Below are 24342 nucleotides of genomic sequence, written 5' to 3'. Positions count from 1 at the left end.
TCATCCCAACACTTTGGGAGGCTGGGGCAGGTGGATCACAAGGTCAGGAGTTCAAGACCAGCCTGGCCAAGATGGTGAAACCCTGTCTCTACTAAAAGCAGACACCTGTAATTCCCAGCTACTCCGGAGGCTGAGGCAGGGAATTGCTTGAACCTGGGAGGCAGAGGTCGCAGTGAGCCGAGATGGCGCCACTGCACTCCAGCCTGGGTGACAGAGCTAGACTCCATCTCAAAAAAAAAAACCAGGCACCCAAACCCACAGGAACCAGGAAGAGGACAGGGGACAGCCAGCTTTCATCTGCATGTTGGGTTCCATATAAAATGTCCTAGGAGTTACAGCTGACACAGGTTTTCCAAATCTCTAACTCAGTAAACTGACCCTGCAACCAGCTGCCACCTCCCCACGTTCCCAAGGGTTGTAGACAAAGTTCAGGGAAAGGTGGTCCCACTTCCTACAGGATAAGGACCAAGCAAGCCCCTGAGCCTGATGTTCAGGGTCCTCTCTATCCCAGCCTCTGCTGACTTCCCAGTCCCCCAAGTTGTCACGTGGCTCCCCACCTTGGATTGGACACCCATGCCTCTGGGACCTGCCGACACCGAAAGGAAAAGCTGACGGTCGACCCAAAAGTGTAAACGGATCTCCTGGCCTGGGAAGCAGGAAGGACGAAAGGGCACACCTCCAGGTCCATGAAGCCGGAAGGAGGCCAGGCCCTCAGGCAGCTGCCCTTCAGGGATGGGAGGTCACAGTGTGATGGGCATCACCGGGGAAGGGGCTGGGAGCAAGCAGCAGAGTCTCCTCTGAGTCGGCCTCTGCAGGCCCAGCCCCGACTCAGGCAGAGCCAGTGTTCACTGAGCCCCTGTACTCAGCAGACAACCCAGAGGGCTTCCTTCGAGTCCTCTCGCCGAGTCTGTGTAGAGGCAACTAGTCATCAGGGAAAGGAGTGAGCTCACCAGGCTGCGAGGGAGGACCAGAGCTGGAGAACCAGAGGTGGTCAGGTGAGCTGGGGGGGCTCGGGGCGGGAGAAGGGTTGCTCTGTCATCCTCATCCCAGAAGGACACCCAGACGGTCCTTCCCATCAGACGGCAGTTGACGACTTCCAGATTCTTTCCCCACTGTCGTCCCCTCTGATCCGCACAACAGCCCTGTGAGGTAGGCAGTGGGTGCCTTCCCCCTTTGACAAATGACCACAGCAGGGTGGGAAGCTCAAGGCAGCCCCTCCTCTGCTCCCTCGGGCTGCTCCGGCTGAGGGGGCAGGTGGGTCTGTGGTTCCCTCACATGACTGGCTCTGGCTTCTGGCAGACAGACCTGCCTGAAGGGACATTTGTCCTAGGAGCCAGAAGCCCACTCAGCCTCTGCTAGTGGCCTTCCCTGACTTCCCAGCTGCCTCCACAGCAGGAGCAGCCCCCAGAGGCGGGGAAGGAGGTACCTGGGCAACCCCAGCCTGGCCTCCTGGAGAACATGCAGCCTTGGGCCGCCCCTGCCCTAGGACTGTAATGATTGACCCCATGGTGCAGCCGCCACCTCCTGGGATCAGCTACACCCATCAGAGTCATAGACACACAGCAAACGCAGCAGACATGCCCTGGAGCCATGTCAGGACACACTCACACTAGCATCTGCAGACTAACACGGGCCCAGGTCCACACTCTCACACACTCCTCCAGATACACACACTCCTGAACACACTATGTGAACCCACGTGTGCCCTCCCATGCACAGCCATACACCTGCCAAGGCGGAACCCCGAGGGTGGGATGGAGAAGTCCGCAGCCTCTCTAGGCCTGTTTCCCTGAGTTGCTCCCCTCGTCCTCCATCCACAATGAGGCAGAGGCAGAGGCTGCCAGCCAAGGGGACACTTCCATAGCAATGTCCCGAGCCCTGGAAGCAGCTTCCTTGGGTCTCCAGGTAGAAACCATTCAGGACCTCCAGGTGCTGGTGCTGGCAGCCAGGCTGGCCTAGATGAGTCTCTCCTCCGGTGGCACCTTGAGGACACTGTCCATCTCCAGCCGGGCCCCAGCCACCTCCTGCTGGCTTGGGCTGTAGGTGCCCTCAGACTGGCGGCGCTTTCGGGCTGCCAGGATCCCTGAAAGGAGGCCCAGGAGGAGGAGGAGGAGGCAGGCACAGGCTGCAGGCACGGCCACCTCCAGCAATGGGAATGGCAGCGGCAGGGGCAGGCCCTTCTGCAAGAGACACAACACCGAGGCCTAAGACCACAGAGAAGGGGAGGACCCTGGGGCCCTCAGAGAGCAGAGAGCGCAGCACAGGGACCTGCTCAGAGAAAATCAGAGCTGGGAGCAGGCTGCCCTGGGAGCGGTGAAGACCCGGCCCCAGGGGTGTGCAGGCAAGTGCCAGGAAACCACCTGTCAGAGCCACTGCTCGGGGAGTCCTATACAACAAAGGAGTTCTGGCTAGAAGGACAGAGATGGGCGTTTATTGAACACCCGGCAGGAGCTAAGCAGGGTGCATAGGTTTCACAGAAGCCTAACAAGGGTCTGATGAGGCAGAGCAGAAGCAGGGGCTGGCTGAGCGGCCCTCTGCCACAATAGCAAGGTCAGAATCCACTGGGGCCCACCTGCGGGGGCGGGGTGGCAGGGGGGCCGGGGGGCTGTTATGACAGCTTGTCCCTGCAAGCCTTGGCCCAGGCTTCAGGGAGCCCAGCAAACCTCCTTGCTGTCTCCAGTCACAGGCTCCCAGGATTCCCCATCAAAGCCTCCACATGCCTGGGACTCTGAAGTCCCAGGACGCGAGGATTCCAGAGGCACGGGCTTTGGGACTCACCAGCCTCCCTCTGTACCTCCAGGCTTCTCAGCCCACTGTGACCTGGGTCCTAAAACTGGAGAGGAAAGTTCCTCTGGTCCTGAGAGGGCCCTGCCAGCCTCCACCCCTGGACATTTTGAGGGAGGAGCTGTAAAGACATTTCCTCCCCCTGCCCTGGGAGGTGGCTGGGTGGGGAAGCCAGAGGCTGTAAAAGTTCAACTTGAAAGGAAACATTCCCCATAAGCGGAGGGGATTTGCGGTTTAGGACCCAGGCTGCCAGAAGCCTGTGGAGATCAAGGCTGCTCCCCAGACTTCCCTTCCAAGCCTCTCCTTGCCAGCACCCACTCCCCCCACCGTGCCCCAGGAAGGGGTGTGGCGGGGAGGTTCACAGCTCCAGCGCCTGCTGCCTTCGTCTGTCCAGGCTCCTCCTGGGCTGAGCCCCCCGGGGTTGGGGCCAGCCTGCACAGTAGGCAGAGCCTGCTCCAGTGCAGACTCCCAGGCCCCCTGCCCCCTCCGTGTCTTCCTACTCAGGACACTGGCTCAGAAACCCCTGAAGATGAGTCTCCTGGATTCACCAACCTAAATCCCAGAACACCAACATCCTCTTGGCCCTGAGTCCTGGTTGGATTGGCAGAGACCATCTGTCCTCACTGCCACTGCCCTGGGCACTCTGGGGAAGCCCCTGACCCAGTCAGGAGCTTTGTGCTCTTGTCAATAGACGGTGATAGCCCCCAAAGCTCTCCCTGCAGTGGAAATACCTCCTGTGTGGGGGGTGTGATAGGGAACTGAGGCTTCTCTCACTGCCCCACCCCATGACAGAGTGGCCCAGGAACAGCCCCATGGTGCTGCACTCTCTCCCCAGCAGCATCTCGCCAACGGCCCAGCAGGCCACATCCACGGCCCCTCACCCCTGACAACACTCACCGCCACTTCACAGAACTGGCCGGAGAATCTGGCATTGCAGATACATTCAGACACCCCTCCAGCTGCCCGGCAGGTGCCCCCATTCAAGCAGGGGTTGGCTTCACAGGGGAGAGTGGGGACCTGACACCTGGAGAGGGAGGGGGGCTGAGAAAGCGGCTTCCCCCATGGCTGCCTCTTGTGCTCCCAGCTGCTCTGCTGCCCACCGCCCCCTTCAGCAAGCATCAGAGCTTATCCATCCACTGTCCCCATGCGCTGCTGCTGCCCAGCTGGGCCCTGCCAGGTGACCACCTGAGCAGCCGTCACTGAAAAGGACTCTCATCCCATTAGGGTGACAGGGGAGCCTGTGTGAAGGCAGGTGCCCCAGGAGCTGACGCCACTGCCTGCAGGGCCCAGAATCTGCACTTTTACAGTCTCCCACAGGCAGGCTAAGGCTGGGTTTCCAGAACTGCCACCAGGCAACTGCTGCCCAGCAGCAGTCTGTATCACAGAGGATGGCCTTGGGAGTCATGGAAAGAAACTCAAGTGACAATGGTGACTGTGATACCAGGGAGGGGTGAGAAGGTGGGCGAGGACCCCCGCCCCACCCTGGCTGGAGGAACAGCCCTCCACACTCATTGGACCCCCTCACAGTTCCCAGGCCCCCAGACCCACCTCTGGCCAGCAAGACCCTCCAGGCAGCTGCAGTTGGCAGCGGGAGAGCCACCCTCACACGGGCTGCCATCGAGGCAGGTGACATTCAGGCTGCACTCTTTGGATGGGACAGGCAACCTGGGGAGAGAGCAGAGGCTGGAGTGGGTGCAGGACGCCTGGGACCTGCCCTCCCCAGCGCTGTAACCGTGGGCCACCTGAGCCTGTGTTCTCATGTATGGAATTCAGGTCCCTCTATCAGTCATGGGATTGAGGTCCCTGATGGGAGGGAAGGGACACGGGGCTGTCACTCGCTTTCCAGCGTCTCAGAGGACTCTGAGGACAACAAAGTGTAAGGACTCTGAACAAAAGCAGCTCCTAAACACAACGCCTGGACATTCTTTGAGGGGAGAGGGAGGGGTCAGGCCACAGCCAGATCCCCTTCCACACGCTGGGCTCCTGGATGAGCCACTGCGAGATGAATAAGGGAAGCGCCAAAGCTCGACCCCCTCCCTCCACCCCAACCAGCGACCAATAGGGATGAACCTCCGTGTAAGCGGCAGGCGGCTCCCAGCCCCAGACCACAGCGCTGTTTATCTGAAATTCCAGGCTAACTGGGTGTGTTTTGATCTGTGTTTTATAAGGAAATTTATCAAATTAAACTGTCCTCCTCATGTCACAGATAAGGACATGAGGACCAGGGAAGGGAAGCGACTCATCCACACACCTGGCAGACTTCTCTGCCCCACCACAGCCCCAGGGGGCATTCGCAGCCCGCCCCCCTGCCCAGCCGTCCCACCTGCAGCGCGGGCCCCCGAAACCAGGCGGGCAGCGGCACTCGAAGCGGCCGTCGGGGTGCGTGTGACAGCGGCCACGGGCGCAGGGCGCTGAGTGACAGGGGTCGACGTGGGCTTCGCAGCGCGGGCCCTCCCAACCCGGGCTGCAGGCGCAGGCGAAGGCGTCGAAGAGGTCACGGCAGGCACCGCCGTGCAGACAGGGCGAGGGCGCACACACAGGCCCGCCGCGGCAGCCGAGGATCGGGGCCGGCGTCCCAGGCCAAGCCGCGAAGTGCTCTCGGGCGCCGGGGGCCGCGCCGGGCCGGGGCCGCGCCAAGGGCAGGGGCAGGCCCCCCAGCGCCACGCGGCCCAAGCAGCCGGTGAAGTTCTCCGCCAGCAGGATGCGCGCAGCACCTGGGCCCTGCAGGAAGCCCAGGTCACTGGCCAGGCCGCGCAGCGCCACCGGGGTGGCCACACCATCCAGCCACAGCAGCCAGCGCGAGGTGGCAGCCGCCGGGCGCTCCATGGCCAGGCGCACGCGGTGCCAGGCACCATCGGCCACGCGTGGCCCGGGTATGGGCAGCACAGCGCCGGGCAGGCCGTGGCCTCCGCGCACGCCCCCCGCCAGCGAGCCGTTGCGCACCGCCAGCCACACGCCTTCCAGGGCGCCCGCCGCGGCACGCAGCAGCCAGGCCTCGGAGTCGCGCGTGCGAAAGGCCAGCGACAGGCCGCCGAGCGAGCGCCCTGACGACGCGTTGTGCCCGCTGAACGCAGCTGGGGGACCCTCGCGGAACGTGGCTTCCGCCACACCTGCGGAGAGAAGGAACCTCAGGGAATGGCCCACGGAGCCTTCTCCAGAAATGCCACCTCCCCACTTCCCCCAGCGAGTGGCAGACAGCCATTTACTTGGGGTGGGGTACACGCACCCACCTATCATCTAATCCTGGAAACTGCAGCCGCCCCCCACCACCCTCACTTCTGCCCTCAATGTATTTCCTACCCATGGAGGAGCAGTTCCCGGCCAGTGCTGGGGGGTGGGGCGCGATGCCTAGACGACCCTTCAGGTCACAGGCCAGGCAATAGCAACTCCTGGCAGAATCTGGCCCCTTCCCTTCTCGGTGAAGCTGCCCCACCTCATGGCCGAGGCTCGCCCTTCACTGCAGCCAGTCATCTTTGTAAAATGCAGATCTGGTCATGCCCCTCTCCTGCTTAAAACCCTCCAGAGGCTCCCCGCTGTCCTTGGGATAAAGTCAGAGCCGCCTAGCTGGGTGTCGTCCTCAAAGCCCCTACCAACTTTCTCACCCCGTCCCTGCTCACCCCCTTGCACTTCCGCTGTCCTCGCAGACCTCAGGGACTTGGCACGTGCTATGTCCCCTCCATAAAATATCCTTCCCCCCATGGCTCTCAGAGGCTGGCCTGGAAACCCAGTACAGGCTCATCTTCCCCAGAAACTCTGTCCCTCGACATGCAGTGGCCCTGCCACACTGCCCTGGGGCTTGGCATGCCTGGTCCACCAGTATCCTACAAGCCCTGAGAGTGCAGATGGGATCTAACCAGCTTGGGTGTCCAGCACCCAGCACGGGAGCTGCCCAGGACACATACTCACACACAAAGCCATCAGGGACCTCCTCACACGTGGCAGGTGGGAGACAGGGCTGGCCGGGACACCACAGCTGCTGGGCACACGTAGGCCCTGTGAAATTGGCAGGGCAGGTACAGTGGAAGTCATTCCAGGTGACGAGGCAAGTCCCACCATTGAAACAGGGGTCAGGCTGTGGGAGAGGCAGGGCAGGGGTTGGCTCAGGACTGCAGTGAGCATCACCCACCATAGCTGGCATTGCAGTGCTTCTTCACTGAGCACCTACTACAGACACAGTATCTCCTCACAAACGAGTGGAGAGGAAGTCGCTAGCATCCCCATTTTACAGATGAGAAAACTGAGGCTCAGTGACGCAAAGCCACTTGCCTGAGTCACCCAGCCAGTAAAGAGAGGAACCAGAGTTCATACCCAAGCTGTTCCAACTCCAGGGCTGGTGGAATTCTGTTCATGATCAAAAGGGTGTCCCGTTCCCCAAGTAGCTCCTGCAGAAAGGCTCAGGCAGCCCTCTATCTCAGTCAGGGTGTCTCTCTCTGACCAGGACTAGCTGGGGGAGGCATGGGGACCACCAGAGGGTAGGAGCAGCTGGACTGAAGAGACGGATGTAAATCTGCCCTGCCACCCTCCTGTAGTGGGACCCTGGGCAGGTCACTTCACCTCCTGAGCCTCACAGTTTCCTCATCAGCAAAGGGACACACTAAGCCCCGGTGACACAGGACAGATCCTGGGAAGAGGACCCCCCGCCCCCCCGCCACCACCACCAGCCACTTACACTGCACATGTCCTCGGAGACGCAGCCCGCGGTGAGGTTCCGGGACTGCCTGCCACTGAGCTCGCTGGGCTGGCTTGAGTTATCCAGTGGCAGAGGAAAGAAGGGGAGGTGGCAGCCATTGAGTCGCAGGTCCTGGAGGCAGCCTCGGAAGGGCCCACCCCAGGGCTGGCTGTCAGCAGCAAGGAGCCTCCCACCCACGTGGACGTGCTGCCCCAGGTCCTGCAGCTGGTCAGGCCCGAAGCTGAGCATCACCAGGTGACGGAGCCCATCATCCCAGCGCCCAGGGAGCACTACAGCAGGACTGCCTGGCGCCTCAGCCCGGATCCGACCCTCGCTCAGGAATACTGTCAGGCCAGCTGCGGAGTCATTGGCAAACTGGAGCAACAGGCCAGCGGGCTCCCGAGTGCGGAGAAGGAAAGACACTGTGAGGTTGGGACCTGGCAGCTCTTGGAGCAGAAAGGAGGCAGAGCTTGGGGTGCCTCCCAAGCCAAAGGTGGCAGCAGGAATCTCTGCAGGGAGAGAAGGTGCCAGGTGTGAGGCCTGCAGGCTGAGGGAGCCAGATCTCAGGTGCTGCCTTCCCACCTGGCTTATTCCTCACCATCGGCGCACGTGGGACCCCTATGGGGCCGGGGACAGTCGCAACGGAAATGAGTCCACAGATCCACACAGGACCCTCCATGGACACAAGGCAGAGGCCGGCACTGCTCTCGGCGCTCACAGCCCAGGAGGACATTCTCACCGAGATCCTCAGGCAGCAGGAGGTGGCCATCCACACGCACGTCCTGGAGGCAGCCTGCAAAGGTTGCGTCCCCCAGCTGGGCAGAGGAGATCCCAGCAGGCAACGGAACTGCTGAAGCTGTGGAAGCCAGGGCCACAGGACCAGAGGCCACACAGAGCCGGGCAGGGCAGCCCTCATGCCAGAGCCGTAGCTCCAGGGTTGCTAAGTGGAGCACAACCTCCACCTGGTGCCAATGGCTATCGTTTAGGGCCAGGTCCGGCAGTCTCAGGACAAGCACAGTGGTGCCGTTGCTCCAGAGTGTGGCCTGAAGTGTGGCTGCCACCAATGCCAGCTCCAAGCTTTCCTTAGTGTCATTGCGAGTGGCCAAGGTCCCAGCGGGCAGCGTGGTGCGAAACCTCAGTGCCAGACCCAGGGGGCCACCAGCTGGCACTGAGGCCTGAATGGGGCTCCCAGCTATTACAGAAAAGGTGGTATTCTGGCCACAGAAAGAACCATGGGTACCAGGTGGGCAGTGGCAGACATAACTGTGGACCCCAGACTCAAAGATAGGGATGCAGGTGGCAGCCAGCGGGCAGGTGTGGCCCTGGCAGCCAGTGAGCTGCACAGAACAGTCGCGCCCGCCCCAGGTCTCTGGGCACCTGCAGATATAGCCTGCCACATTGTCACTGCAGGTTCCGCCGTGCAGGCAGGGATCCGACAGGCATTCATCCACATCTTCCTCACATGTCGGCCCTTTGGGAGAGACCAAGCCAAGGCTCAGTAATGTCTGGGGCCAGAACCACAGTATTGACCCAGAACTTACATGCCTCTTGTGATAGGGACCTCAGTACCTATCAGCCAAACCAATTCCCAAAGGATTTCTCATGGTCCCCTCAAGTCCCCCGTAGGCCAGAAGCCAAGATGCCCCTTCCCTTCCCATGTCTGGTGAGTGTCCAGGCCCTGTAGATTTCATCTCCTAAACATTTTCCAATGCCTCCTTTCTCCCACCCCCCATCTCCTGCCTTACCAGCTGTCTGGGCTACCGTCCCACATCCCCCAGTTCGCCAGCCTTCAGAAGCCCTCTCCCATCCATCTCCACCAATAGCCAGAGATCCATTTCTAAAGCATCACCAGGCCGGGTTCCTCTGCCGCTTAAGGTCCAATCACTCACCCTGACATTTAAGACACCCTCATGGGCTGGGTCCTACCAGGCTCTCAAGCCTCAATCCTGCTTCCCACAAATCTTGAACTTCCCATTCCTCCAAGCATTTCCTGGAAAGTCCTGACTCTGGGGCTTTGCTCATACTGTTCTGTCTGCTTGGAATGCCTCATTCTCCCTTACCCTTCCTTTCAAACTCCTACTCATCCTGCAAAGCCCAAACTCAAAGGGCCCAGAGGCTTTCCCTAACTCCCAACCTCAAACTACTGTGTCACTCTGCAGTCCCAGGCACAGCTCCCCAGAACCCTGTATTAAAAGTATCTGTTTACTCAGCTGAGATCTTCAGGGACCTGAATATGTCCTTGGTGTCCAGCAAAGGGCCTGGCATGGCTTTTATGGACAGAGTGATGAAATGGAGGAGCTAGTGGGGTAGTGCACGCACCCAAGGCATTCTGAGTGGCCCCCCGCCAGGCTCTAACCCCTCAGTCCCTCTGTCCCAGGGCCCCCACACTGGCTGTGAAGGGGCTGCCTCATCCTCCCTCCAAGGATCCCTTCAGGTGCTCAGGCCCCAGCTTGGGTCCAGAAGCCATAGCCCGCTGTAGCTCAGCCAGAGCCATATCCCAGCTGGAGGAACCCAGGCCCAGAGAAGTCACCAGGGTTTGAAGCCCAGCCCCAATCAGCTCACAAACACCACAGCCTCCTCCTAGGAACCACCACCCACCAACCTCCCCCTGCCCAGGGCCCACATTCCTCCATACCTGCCAGGAGCCACAGGTGGCCCAGCAAGGTCCACAGAGCCCCCAGCTCCATTGCCATGCCCTCCAGACAGGTTAAGAGTGGTGGGCGGGCACTGAGGCTGGGGAAGTTGAGGGGGGGGCAGAGCTCCCTGCCTGGCCCAGCTGCCTCCTTTGGAGCCTGCTCAGGAATGCCAGGCACTGGCCTCCCCCATGCCCAGCACGGCCTAAAGGGAGGAAGGATGGGCGAAGAGCCTAGCCCTGCCGCTGGGGTCCCCCCTCCCTGGCTCTGATCTCAGAGGTCTCACCTCCCTGTCACCCAACAGTGAGCTCAACTGGGAGAGGAGCCGGGTTCCCACTGATACTGGTGAACCTGGGGGATGACACCCCCTCATCCTCTCAGCTGTAAGATGGGGTTTTAAACCCCTGCCTCATAGGGCTGTGGCAAGGAAAACACAAAATGCAGAGCAAATGCTTCCCAGAGGCCAGACGTGCTGTGTGGGCCCACTGTGTGCCAGGCACCCAGGAGGCCATGGCTCTTGGAGCAGGACTTGGGGAACCTCGGCCCATGGAGGCAGTGGATGGGCCTTCAGGACCCCCAGGAGTGTCGGCCATCCAGGGCTGGGGGACACTGAGTCCCACCATCCATCCAGGGCTGGGGGACACTGAGTCCCACCATCCATCCAGGGCTGGGGGACACTGAGTCCCACCATCTTCAGGTAAGTGAGAGGGGGGGAGATGTGACCACCATCTCTTTCCCCTGGTGGAGGAACCTGTGCCCAGGAGCCTGCCAGGGAGAGGAGGCAGTGTGCCCCCACAGGAATGCGGGCGGGTGTGAGGGAGGTGTTGCAGGCATTCCAGAGGGGGCAGGGACGTTCAGTGTTGGCGGTGGAGTTCCCTGGGCTCACCGGTGTCCTATGTTTGTGCAGCTGCATGTACCCAAGGCAGGGGCAGACTTTCTGAACCCCCAACTCCTGCCTGACAGGCCCTAGCTCCCCAAAGGTCAGAGTCATCCTTCTACAGATGCTGTCCCCTAACTCTCTGCAATAGCCCCCCCTTTCCTTCTCTGTCCTGGCTGAACCACCCCCATCTTCCCTGAAGACCATCCCTCCACACGTTCTCCCAGACAACCTCAGCCCACTATGGCCCCAGCTGCCGGGACTACACTCCTGAGCCCCAGTCTCACCTCCAAAGCGAGTCCTAGTTCAGCCACCCTCAGCGGTCACCTGGGCCCCCATACCCACCTCCTCCGTGATCTCCTCGACCCCATCAATCCACACATCCAGACAGAAGGGACTTTCTCACCCGAGGACCACCAATTCTGATGGTCCCAAGGCCCACCCCACCCCAGACACCTGCGTAGCCATCTGGGCAGTGACACCGGAAGCCATTGGGCAGGTCCTGGCAGCGGCCTCCGTTGAGGCATGGCCGTGAGGCACACTCGTCCACCTCCACACCGCAGTCAGCTCCTGTAAGAGGCCCAGCTGTGGGTCCCACCTGCACCCTCAGAGCCAGGAGGGGGCTGAGAGGGTCCATTCTATAGCTAGAGAGACTGAGTCCAAGAGAGAAGGCAGACTCGGATGTGGGGTGGGGTCGTGGGCACAAGATCCCTCTCTGGGCATGTGGACATGGGCTGACCGCTTCCCCAGCAGGGGCTCACCCTCAAAGCCAGGAGGGCAGTGGCACAGGAAGCCCGCAGCATGGCGGAAGCTGAAGGCGCCAGGGAAGGCGGCCTGGACACCCCCGTAGAGGGCCGGGTCAGAACGCTGCAGGCATCGGCCCCCATGCTGGCAGGGGCTTGATGCACACTCGTCCTCGTCCACCTCGCACAGCTCCCCGCTGTAGCCTGGGGGCACACACACGCGGGCATCAGGTCTCACGGGGTTGCCGGGCAGCACCTCTTCAATATGACCAGGATAGCCAGGGCCAGCAAGGGACCGCAGCTCAGAATAAACCACAAATGGCGAGGGAGGGACGGACTGAGGGCAGCAGGGATGACCACAGCAGCCTTCAGCAGCAGTGGCCTATTAGTGCTATTACTAGTCTTACTACTAATTGTTTTTTTGAGACAGAATCTCACTCTGTTGCCCAGGCTGGAGTGCAGTGGCATGATCTCCGCTCACCTCCACCTCCCGGGTTCAAGCGATTCTCCTGCCTCAGCTTCCCGAGTAGGTGGGACTACAGGCACATGCCACCATGCTCGGCTAATTTTTGTATTTTTAGTAGAGACGGGGTTTCACAATGTTGGCCAGGCTGGTCTCGAACTCCTGACTTCGTGATCCACCCGCCTCAGCCTCCCAAAATGCTGGGATTACAGGCGTGAGCCACCGCACCCGGCCTAGTCTTACTACTATTACTAGCATTAATTACCGAGCCCTTTGCAGCTGTCAGGCCCTTCCCAAGGGCTTCCCAGGCGTCGCACCTTGGAGCTCCCCGCAGCAACCCCGGGACAGGCGCTACGATCAGCCCTATTTTGTAGATCAGGAAACTGAGGCTCCGACAGGTTGCAATCACACACACACTCTGGTCCCGAGGACCCAGCGGGCACTCGCCCACAGCCACGCACCTGCCCCATCGCCCCAGGCCGCACACGCGCACACCTACCCCTCCGCCCCAGGCCGCGCACCTGCACGCACACACCTGGCCAACAGAGGCAGCGGAAGCTCCCGAGGCCCTCGAGGCAGGACGCGTTGTGCGCACAGGGCGCCGATGCGCACTCCAGCACCTCCTGCTCGCAGTGCGTGCCCTCGTAGCCAGTGCCCGCGCAGTCGCACCGGAACCTGGGGGGGGGGGGGGCGCCGGCGGAGTTGAGCGCGCGCCTGCCCCTTCTGCCCGGCGCCTGGCCTCCCCACCCTCGGGCACCCAGCGCCCCGGCCGCCTGCCCCGCCGCTCACTCACCCGTTGACCAGGTCGTGGCACGTGCCCCCGTGCGCGCACGGCTGGCTCTGGCACTCGTCGAGGTCCAGCTGGCAATGGGTGCCCCCGTAGCCCGGCGCGCACACACAGCGGAAGGAGCCCACGCCGTCCAGGCACGAGCCCCCATGCAGGCAGGGCGCTGAGGCGCACTCGTCCACCTCCGTCTCGCAGGTCACGCCTGGACAGGGCAGGGGACACACAGGGTGCAGGATGGACACCCAGAGCAGGGCGGAAGAGGTCACGCCAGCCCTGCTCCAGAGTTAGAGACTCGTGGATTCATTCATTCAGAGCCGGGTGGTGGTGGTGGTGGTGGTGGTTGGCGGGTGGGGGGCAGGTCACGCCAGTAACCGCAGGGGGAGAAACGAGACAGACAGCCCTGCCCTCATGGGGCTCACAGCAGTCTAGGCCAGGACATGGGGGGAGTGATTCAGCCAGTAATTACGTAAATGAGCTGGGTTTTGATATTGCCAAGTTCAAGAAGGAAAGGGGTTGGGTCTTGGGAAAGCAATAGCCGGGGGTCTGCTCTGTTCAGGCAAGGCTTCCTAGAAGAGGAGGCTTTTGAAGGATTCAGATAGGGGACTGTGGGTAGCAGTTGGATTCCAAAGAGACTGCAGCAGGAGGCAAGTTCCGCTCGGGGCAGGGCCATGATGCCCTAGGCGGGGTGCTTGGAGGGTTGGAAGCAAGGGAGAGGGTGGAGGAGGTGAGTCGGGTGGGAGGTGTCAGTGCCTTGGGGACCAGGTAACCTCTGGGTCCATCCTGAAAGTTTCAGACTGGTAAGTGACTTGGTTCCACCTACATTTCAGTTAGTGTTTTTGTGTTTGTTTTTTTGAGACAGAGTCTCACTCTGTCGCCCAGGCTGGAGTGCAGTGGCGCAATCTTAGCCCACTGCAATCTCTGCCCACCAGGTTCAAGTGATTCTCGTGCCTCAGCCTGCAGAGTAGCTGGGATTACAGGTGCATGCCACCTTACCCGGCTAATTTTTGTATTTTTTTGTAGGGAAGGGGTTTCACCATGTTGGCCAGGCTGGTCTCCAACTCCTGGCCTCAAGTGATCCACCCACCTCGGCCTCCCGAAGTGCTGGGATTACAGGTGTGAGCCACCGCACCTGGCCCTACCTACTTTTTAGAAGGCCCACTCTGGTGGCTTTCAGATCCCAGAGAGGCAGGAGATGCTTGAGTAGGGTAATCACTCCTCCCAGTGTCCCTGCACTGTCCTGGTTTTAGAACTGAAAGTACCAAGTCCTGGGAACCCTCACAGTCCTGGGCGAATCAAGACAGTTGAGTGACTCTCCCAAGGTGAGGGTGAAGAGGAAGGGAGATGGGGAGTCCCAGGGTTTCAGATACACTGTCTGAGATCATCCTGGACTCACATGTCATTGTAGACTCCAGTAGGCCCTGCCTCCTAAGGGGGGGGCCAGAGGCCCAGCTGACTCCAGCTGGAACCCTCCCCCTTTCTGAGTTCACTGAGCACAAAACATGGCCCCACCTTCCCATAACCCTTCCCTCCTCCCTCCCCATCCCCACTCCCACCCTCTGTGCCAGGGGGAGCCAGGCCTTGTCTGGAAATCCCAAACTCCCCCACCTGGCTTGGAATGGAAAGAGGAGAGAATGAGTCATGGCAGATGCTGCCCCCACTCACATCCACAGCTTACCCAGGAAGAGTCACCCGAAGTGTGCGAGTGCTACACATCCGGGTGCACAACCCACTGCCCGCATAACCCACTGCCCGCACAACCCACTGCCCACACAACCCACTGCCCGCACGTGCACTCAGACTGACTGCAGACACCCCCAGGTACTGGCAGATCTTTACAGATGCAAAACAGAACTTGGAACTAGGAGACACATGGACGGATGTGACCTGCACTGGCATGTACACTAATACACCCAGACGCTGAAACACTGGAACAATGAGAAAGATGCATGGAACCGGCTTCCCAAATCTCTCTACATCAGCTGCCATCTCTTCGCTGTAGGCCCCCTGCCCTGGAACCCAGCCCCCTAATCTCTACCCCTTGCTCTGAAGTGACTTCAAACTGCCCTCTGCCCTCAGAGTACAGTTGTCTGAATTCAGGATTGAAGTAGGATCCAGAGCATCTACACTGCAGACTCAGACTCTGCCCTGGACTCAGCCTCGCTCCCAGACCTGTCCCCAGCTGCGCCCTCCTTCCCGACTTCAGGCCTCTCTGGGAAGCCGCTCCAGGATGCTCTCGGCTCAGACCATGGGTGGGCCTGGGACGGGCCACACTCTGGAGGAGGCACCCTCAGTGCCAGTCACCTTTCTGAGCACTCGCATATATATTATCCCACTCCAGACAGCAGCGATCCCTGGGGTACGTCAACACTACAGTTTGAACGAGACCTTGTATATCTGTATGCTAGAACTCTGGGGGAGACCCAGAGGCCAGGGGTCCACATTGCACTCCAGACCACATCAGGAGTGTTCAAATGAGCTGATGGTGACTGTCATGTAGACAGTGTCTACATGACAGCTTGGCACAGCTTGGCACAGGCCTGAAGTGCTAGAAAGACTATCTGGGCATCCTCATTAAAGTCATGCCAGGCATGTTCACACTGCCAGAGATAAATGAGGGGTATTCCACCCCCGAAGCCAAACTGAACTCTAGGCTGGACTGAAATCACATTTATCGAATGCCTGAGATGTGCCACACACCATGCCAGCACCCGCACATACATACTCTCACCCAGAGCTGCCAGGTAAGCCTGCAAAGCATCAGTTCTGTAGTCAGACCAAGTGGATATACCCTAGAGTTGCCCGGATGCCTGGGGGCGTCCCTACACGAAAGTCAAAGCTGAAGCCATGATGTTCACACTTTGAGCAGCTGATGCCATCTGCATTACAGACCTGCTCCCAGGGTGGCCCAGGCTGTTACCTGCATAGCCAAGGGGGCAGTGGCACTCGTAGCGATCGGCCAGGTTGCGGCAGGTGGCCCCATGGTGGCACGGCCGGGATGCACACTCATCGATGTCCAGCTCGCAGCGTGGGCCCTGGAAACCCGGTACGCAGTAGCAGCGGAAGCCGCTGGGATCTGGACCCTGGGGCACACACAGAGCTCCGTGGTGGCATGGCTGGGTGGCACAGCCCCGGGGCTCCATGGGCCCACAGGTATAGCCACCACTCTCGGTAGCCTGGCACTCGGTCCCTGGAGCACACGGGTCTGAGGCACAGGCACTGGGGGGCTCTGAAGGCACCATCCCTGTAGAAAGAAGAAACTGGCTGGGCAGGGTGGGCAGAGGTTACAAAGACAATCTCCTCCCCACCCTTTCAGGCCCACCCCAGACCCCAAAAGCAACATGGGTCTCTGCGTGCACAGTATGGACAGAGGGCCACGGGTCTTCAAGTCAGGTCCCAATAAGCTGCACACATCTACACCCAGAACTAGAAACGGTTTTAGGAGAGCCTACATAGCAGAGAAATAGCACCAAGGATGCCTGGCTCCTGGGCAGGATTAGCAAGCAGAGGCTCCCTGACCCCTGTGAGCTTCCCTCCACTGTCTTGTCCCTGCAGTCCCCTTTGAGGCAGTGTCTGTCATGCCCATTGCACCAGACAGCAAAAGGAGGCCCAGAAAAGAAAGTGAAGGCTTGCCAAGCCTGCCCAGCCCTGTCCACTTCACACAGCAAGTTAGTGTTCGCTGGGACAGGCTTCAAGGTCTATCTGGATTATTTCAGCTCCACCTGGGGAGGGGTCTCCCTCCTGCAGGCCCCATCCATCCAAGGAGGCCCAAGAGGGTGAGGCTCCTCCCACTGCCCCCTCCACCTCTTCTGCCAGGGGTCTGGTAACTCCATCTCTGGGTGAAACTGGAGATGGGCCCGACCTCAACCTGGGGAGGACGGGTGGACAACTTCAAAGGCAGGGATCGTGTACTCTGCTGGTCTCACTCCTATCCCTTCTCCACCTCACTACCCACCCCCTGCCAGCCACTGGCCTAGGAACTTCTAGAGGGTCCCTGGCCCTCATTTCATCCCCCATCAGCAAACACCTGAGTGGCTGGCCTGGCCAAGGTTGCGTGGTACAGAGCAGGTATGGAGATGGCTCACGGACACCTGCCCCTGGCCACCGTGATGCTTCCAGCACTGGAGCTCTCTCTAACAGAGGGTCACCAACTGGCTTGGAAGCCACGCCCAGAGATCCTCATCCCCCTTCCTCTCCGCCTGCCTTCCTGAGAGCCTTGTCACAATGCCCCAGTGAGAACTTGGGCTTTGTAGTGAAACAGATCTGGGTTCAATTTCAGCTCAGAAAGTTCCTAGCTATGAGACCCTGGGTAAGTCATTTCTCCTACACAGCCTCCGTTTCCCAGTCTGAAAATTGGATCATAATAGAATCCCCTCATCAAATGCTGAACTATTCAACCCCTCAGCACCGCAGTCAAGGGCTGCTTTTGGTTAAGAACTCGGTAAGGGATGGGGGAGGGGAGCCTCCAGAAGACACAGCCTCCATTCCTCCCCCACCCCCACCTGGAGCTCCCAGAGGTGCCCCTCCCCGACCCAGGTTGTCATCTAGACACTCACCAGACCCCAGAACAGCTCAGACCCTACACCCTTCCCTCCCCCACTCTGGTGAAGCCCCCCAGATAAGGCTGGCAGCCTCTCAGGCGTCATCCGCATTCCAGGCAGGGCTGTCCTGTGGCCTGACACGCATCCTTCCAGCTCCCTCAGGAAAGGGCACAGGTTTGGGGCATCGGGCAGTCCTGGTTTGTATCTGGGGTGCAAAAAGTGCCCATCTCATGGAGGTGTTGAAAGGATTCACCAAGGTGATGCGGGGCACAGCCCTGGGACTGGGTGTGGCCAGCACTGCTCAGGAGGGTACAGCATTCATAACCCATGGTAAAGGGCCCCGGCTGCCGGCACCTGTGCCAACAGACCCCTCACTTAATTCCCACAGGGCACTGTCCCTCACCTTTGCAGTGCAACGAACCCCCCCGCCCATCTAATCTGAAGCTTTGCCCCCTATCTCAGAGCAGCTGGGACCACGCTGGGGAGGCAGCACCAGGGAAAGGATCTTGGGGGGCGGGGGACGTGCCTTGTCACAAGGGATCTTCCCAGGACTGTGGGAGCAGATGGGCTCTAAATGACGGAGCCCGGGAGACAGAGTCCAATCCCATGGGAGGACGGAATTTCTCCAGTCAGAGCCAGGCAGGAAGGGAAGGAGCTGCCCATCCTGGGAGGCATGCAATAGTGCCACAGTCCTGCCTGGGAGGGACAGCCATCTTTCTTGTGTCATCTCAGTTGATCTTGGCATTTACCCTCCGAGGTGGATAGGATTATCATCCCTGTTTTACAGCTCAGGAAAGGGAGAGTCGAAGCAGCCTCACAGCCCACAGCCGGAGGGAGGCTGGAATCCAAACCCAGGGCCTCACTCCAAGCTTCCCGGAATCACTGGGGCCCACATTGAGAATACAGATTCCTGGAACCCACTCCAGACCCCAAATTTAGAACCACAGGGCCCTGAGCCTGAGAATCTGCATTGCAACCTGCTCCTGGGGGATTCCTTTCACTTTTAGATGTGGGAACCGCTGACCTCAGGTTGTCTCTGTCTTCCAGGAGTGAGCCTAGGAGGCCAGGATAGCCCAGGCCAGACAGGAGAGACAAGGAGGGGCGGGGTGTGGAGGGCAGCAGGGCGGAGGAGGAGCTGTCCCCGGGCCAGGCTGGAGGGGCGGGGCCTGTTGCCAGGGCAACGAGGGGCCTGTGCTTATCTTTACAAATCCCTCCTGACCTCAGGCTGCCTGGGCCGACCTGGCAGGGAGGGATTAACCGACGCCCGCCCCTCCCCTTCGACCTGCTGCCCTGTCCTGGGGAGGGACAGGAGGACCCAGCTGTTTACTGAGTGCGTACTATGTGCCTGGGCCTGTGCATGTATTATTACATTGTTATACTTGATTCAGACCAGAAAAGGTGGGTGCCATTAAGAAAATTTCTGTTTTTGTAACTCAAAGAGGTTGATAATTTTGCCCAGGTTGAGACGAAGAATCAGATCAGCTTCTGATTTCCCAGAGGTCCACATCTCCCAATGCATGTGAAATTTCCACTTTACAAACCCTAAATTGCCACCCACATATTGTCACTTTAGTACATTACAGCTGCCTCACCCAGGAAAAAAAAATCTCTGAAGGTTTTCACAGGAATACAGCTTCCAATATCAGCCTGGGCAGAGCGGGGAATCTTCCCCATCTATCCAGAACCCAGCTGTCAGCAATCCCACTGTGTCTCAGGCCTCACTCATTAGTAACTCCTACTTTTCATGCACTTAGAATGGGCCTGTTTATAACAGCCAACAACTGATAAGCAGTGTTTTACTGAAGCCAGGTGCAGTGGCTCACACCTGTAATCCCAGCACTTTGGGAAGCCGAGATGGGAGGATCACTTCAGGCCAGGAGCTCAAGACCAGCCTGTGCAAACATAGTGAGACGCTGGCTCTACGAAAACAAAACAAAATGAGCCAAGCATGGGGTGGGTCCCTGTAGTCCCAGCTGCTTGGGAGGCTGAGGTGGGAGGATGGCTTGAGCCCAGGATGTTGAGGCTACAGTGGGCTATGATTTTGCCACTGCACTGCAGCCAGGGCAACAGGGTGAGATCCTTTCTTAAAAAAAAAAACAAAAAAAACACGAAAAACCACAAACAAAAAAAGAGGTTTTTAAAAAACAAAACAAAAACAAAAAAAACGAAAAAACACAAACAAAAAAAGAGTTATTTACTGGGGAAGCTTCCTGTCCCAACAAATCAAGAGACAGAATATTTCTAAGAAGCGACCTAAGATCTCATAAGGTGTGGGAACTTCTAGCATAGGGGAAGAAATTGTTCATCTAATATCCCTGGGCCCCAAGGCTCTACCCCCACAAGGGTAGGGCTGAGTAACCATGGGGGCTTGCAGACACTCACTCAGTCAACAGGAAAGGGTGCAATTCTCTTTTGGGCAGAATAATTTGGAATACTCTTTTTCAAAAATGTTTACATTCTGAGGTTAAAAAACATAATTTTGATAACAGTAATTGCAACAATAGCTGTCAGGGACGGAGCGCCTACCCTGTGCCTGACACTGACCAACCCTTGAGTTTGGGCTCAGAGCACAGTTCCAGGGAGTTACCTCCTGAAGTGATGGGGAGACACAGCAGGTGGGGTTCCCCACCTGCCACCCAAACAGGCCACTTTTAACAATTTTACTATTAACTATTCATGGGCTTCCATCTAAAATTTCCCTTGAAATTGGGGGTTCCATGCCAAAACCTGGGGTGGGGAACCGCTCACTGCATTCTCTTCGAACACTTGTACCAGCGCTCGGAGTGAGCCAGTCTGTCCTCGTTTTGTAGAGACAGAGAAGAGACATGACTTTGCCTAGGCTAGTAGCATAGTGTACTGTGAAATCCCAGCACTGGCTCTGGGGCTGCCTGGCTCTGGGACTGGCCGTCTCTGGGCCTATTTACCTCCTCTGTAAACTGGGGGTATCAGAGCCGACTTCATAGGCTGTTGGGAGAATTAAATTAGACCTTGTTAATAATAGCACAGTGCCTGCCATGGAGTGGCTGATGTTATTCATTAACAACTCTTTACTTGAGGCAGACACCCACTGTCCGAAGGATCCTGACATTGGTTTGAATGTGTGTGGCTTTCTGCTCCATCTCTGCTTCAGTCCCGCAGGCCCCCACCCCCTTCTGGCCGGAGGAGGGGCCGGACTTGGGGCCTGGACTCACTGCCCCTTTGTCTGCCCGGCTCCCTGGGTGTTCAGGGAAGGGAGGGTGGATATGAGAGCCCAACGTGCCCCATTGTACTCCAAGATGCTTGGTCCTCTCCATGGCAACCAGCCGGGCCTTTGTGGCAAATTGGGCCCAGGATGGAGGGGCCCAGCTCAGGGCCTGGCAGGGGTGGGGAGCAAAGCCAGGGGCCCATGGCCTCCAGAAGCCCCCATCCCCTCCAGGATGGAAATTGGTTTTCAAGTGACAAAATTCCCAGTCCCTCCCCTCCCGGCAGGCAGGCTAGGTTATCAGCGTGCAGAAATGGTCATGCCTGCAGTGTCCCCCACCAACTTTTAGGGATCCCCAAGGATGGGGCTCCCAGCACAGAAATGACAGAGGAAAGGCTGCCCCTGGGCACCCCAGCAGGCCTGATGGGGTGAGTGTACACACCAGTGTCCAGACCCCCCACAGCCTCCATTCACTCTGTGCCTCCAGGTCCCCTGAGTGCACACTGAGTGTGAATGCACACATGTCTACACATGCGTGTTGGGGTGTGCACATTGGTGTGCAGGCACATGCCATGTGTGTAGGTTCATGTGCTGGTAGATCCACATGTATCTGTGGCACCTGTCCCTGTGGCACTGTGTGCCCTTGGGCGTGCCACACAGGTGTGCGGAGTGTGGGTGTGTGAGCATCACAGGGCAGGGGACAGAGCCCCGATCCACAGACCGGGATCTCACGTGCTTTGTATGCAGAGAACAGAGAGGAGCAGCCACCCCGCCCCCCGCCACCATGCCCCGCCCCTCTACGGAGCCCAAGTCACCTGCCAGCAGAGCCCAGCTCATAAGTCCCCGTCCCTCTCTGAGCCTTGGTTTCTTTCACTGCAAAATGGGGTCCTCATCCTCCCTAGGGCCCCATAGACAGGATAGGAAATGAAAGCTTTGTGAGTGCGGGAAACATGAGGGTCCCCAGGTGGGACTGGGAGACGCTTGGCCCCCACACCCTGCAGCCTGTGGAGCTCTGGGGCAGGGAGGGCTCCCCCAGCCTCGGGAGAGCCCAGGCCCTCCTTGGCTCTCTCCCCAGCCTGTGGTGGAGGGGGCAGGGGACTTCCCAGGCCCGGCCCCTGTAACTATAGTGACTAACACCAAGCGTTCCCTTGGAACCCCCAGGAGGAATTCCAGGCTCCGAGAGCTTGGACAAAAGCAAAAAGGGCTTGGCGAACGGGGTCTGGCTTCAAGGAGCCCTTTCAGATTGGCCTTGGAATGCTGGGGAGGGAGCAGCAGGGGACACACACATGTTCCCAAATCCCCAGCCACCCCACAGGGACCCAGAGCATCCCCAGCAGCTCCCAGCACAGGCAGGGCTACCGCACAAATGGAGGGGTGCTGGCAGGCACCCAGCTCCCTGGGTCTCCCTCCCACTTCTCCACTCAGTCCCCTGAGTTGGGGTCTGCTGTGCACATCCCACACCCCTCATGTTGAGAGCAAAGACCCGGTTTAACCCTGGACAACCTACACCCCACAGCGTGTGCTGGGACACAGCTCACACACCCAAATCCTCAGACACAACTCACAGCTCACCCCAGACAGCTCATCCACCTCCCAACTCTAACACACCCACAACCTGTGCCCCACAACCCAGCATGCAACTCAGAACAGGCTCTGGGGTGAGGCTCATGCCACCTGCAACTCCCCAAACTCAGCCCCTAGAAACCCAGAAGTCCCCCAGCCCCAACCCCCAGCCCTTTACAGGATGCAACACAGCACCTCCCAAAACACGCACCCCATACGTCACCCGCATCAGCTCCCTCAAATCACGCCCAGCCCCTGATCCCCCAACCCTGAAACTTACAACCCCCCTCAACATGAAACAGCCCCCCAAGTCTCAGAACACACTCACCGTCGTGGAGCCCCACAGAGTCTGGGGGCCCACAGCCGCGCACTCCTGTGCACCCCACAGCTCAGGCCTGCACCCACGCGGACCAGCCCACTCGCCGCCCCAGCAGCCAAGGCTTGAGGTGTCTGCCTTGGAGGACAGACCCTCTCCCAGGCCCCCCCAGACATGGGCCCCAACTCACCAGCCAGGAGGGAAAGGGCAGGGGCCCAGAGCAGTGGCAGCAGCAGCAGGACAGAGGCCAGGGCCTGGGGGTCCGGGGTCCCAGGCCTGGCCCGCGCCATGGCAGCCCGCTCTGCTCGGCTGCTGTGGGAACGGGAGGGCGGCCTGGCTGGCTCCGCACCCCCCTCGTCCCTCCAACCAGCACTAATGCTGTGGACAGAGGCCCAGCCCCTCCCTCCCCTCCCCGCCGCCGCCGCAGCCTCCCCCGACCCAGGCCTCCTGGGCTGCTCCACCTCGTGGACGTCCCTAGACATCCGCCCCAAGTCTTCAAGCCCCCCAGCCTGTGGGGCCGACCTGGTCTTGGCACCCACCGGTTTCTCCCTCCTGACCCCCTGCCCCACTCTCCTCCCACCTCTCGGGTCAGCCTCCTTGGAGAAATTTCTGTTCTGAGGGGCTGTTCAGGACTCTCTTCTCACCAGGTGACACCAGCTACTCCCAAGTCCTTAGTTATCCCCTCTCCTGGATCCCCCCTCCCCACCTCTCCAGCCCGGGCCTCTCTCCCAAGCCCACGCCTTCACCAGTCCAGTCACCTCCCAGACCCTGTCTCTGCTGGGAAGCTGCAGCCCCTCCCATCCAGCTCGTCCCCCCACCTGCTGCTCCCCAGTGCTCTCACTGGAGCCGAGGCACCTCCCATCCTGCAGCCCAATGCCGCCTCCCCACTCCCCTCTCCGCACTCCCCCCTCCCTACTCCCCCCACTCCCCCCTCCCTACTCCCCCCTCCCCACTCCCCCCCACTCCCCCCTCCCTACTCCCCCCTCCCCACTCCCCCCCAATCCCCCCTCCCTACTCCCCCCTCCCCACTCCCCCCCAATCCCCCCTCCCTACTCCCCCCTCCCCACTCCCCCAATTCCTCACTCCCCACTCCCCCCATTCCCCCCTCCCCACTCCCCCCTCCCCCTCCCCACACTCAGTCAGCCTCCAGCTCCTGGCCATGCCACCTTCTCAGTGTCTCCTGCTGTCCCCACCCCATCCCACCCTGCCACACACAGCTCCTCCCACCATCGGCCTCAGGATCAGCTCCCTGCAGGGCACCTCAGCCCTGCACCACGGTGGCCCCTGCCTCCCTCCACCCTCTCCACCTTTCACCAGCCAAACTGAACCTTTCCCAGCTTTCTTCCACTTGACCTTGATCTCTGGCTCTGCTGTTTGCAACTCCAGCGACCTCACTGCAATCCAAAGCAGCCCATTCTACTGAACGGCAGCTCTAACCAAGCAAGCATTGCTCTCCCCTGCCAGGAAGTCCTTCTTGTTGTCTAACCTTATAGTCTCCTGCTGCACTCGATGTTTGCTTGCTCTCCAGCTGGCCTCTTGTTGGGGTGGACAGGAGGAGCTCTTCAGGGGGACCTGGTTCAGGAAGCCAGGTCATCTCAGAGACACTACAACGTAAAACAACATTCCTTTCTTCTACTGCCGTCAGTCCCAGTGGGGAGAGAATCCTCTTGCTGAAGGGACTTTCCTGAAATGAGCCACCGGCCCCTGCCAATACATGCCTGTTTGTCCCTATTCAGTAACCGTGGATACAGCCCACGCAGGCCCTGGGCTCTGGGATGTGTCCCTGAC

At 59.6% G+C, this 24342-nt stretch overlaps 1 protein-coding gene across 3 annotated transcripts; it reads right to left on the bottom strand.

The window, feature by feature from the left end:
• Positions 1-235: 235 nt before the first annotated feature.
• Positions 236-23255, bottom strand: CRB2 (crumbs cell polarity complex component 2). Of its 3 annotated transcripts, none has more exons than XM_024252303.3 (13): positions 22745-22934; positions 15874-16197; positions 12963-13158; positions 12705-12844; positions 11725-11910; positions 11420-11533; positions 8052-8924; positions 7454-7962; positions 6691-6856; positions 5108-5894; positions 4333-4449; positions 3682-3808; positions 236-2180 (listed from the first exon to the last, which is right to left on the bottom strand). In XM_024252303.3, exons 1-13 carry the CDS (start codon positions 22842-22844, stop codon positions 1956-1958), a joined length of 3864 nt encoding a protein of 1287 aa, XP_024108071.3. In that variant the 5' UTR covers positions 22845-22934; the 3' UTR covers positions 236-1955. The 3 variants fall into 3 exon arrangements, with proteins under 3 accessions (XP_024108071.3, XP_054376545.2, XP_054376546.2); XM_054520570.2 differs by lacking the exon at positions 22745-22934 and adding an exon at positions 23135-23255 and having other exon boundaries at positions 1688-2180; XM_054520571.2 differs by lacking the exons at positions 11420-11533; positions 11725-11910 and having other exon boundaries at positions 1688-2180.
• Positions 23256-24342: the final 1087 nt, after the last annotated feature.

This window comes from Pongo abelii, chromosome 13 (genome assembly GCF_028885655.2).
Source record: "Pongo abelii isolate AG06213 chromosome 13, NHGRI_mPonAbe1-v2.0_pri, whole genome shotgun sequence".
NCBI classification, from domain to species: Eukaryota; Metazoa; Chordata; class Mammalia; order Primates; family Hominidae; genus Pongo; species Pongo abelii.
The sequence above is the reverse complement of the archived record's forward strand: the minus strand, read 5'-3'. Positions and strand labels throughout refer to the sequence as shown.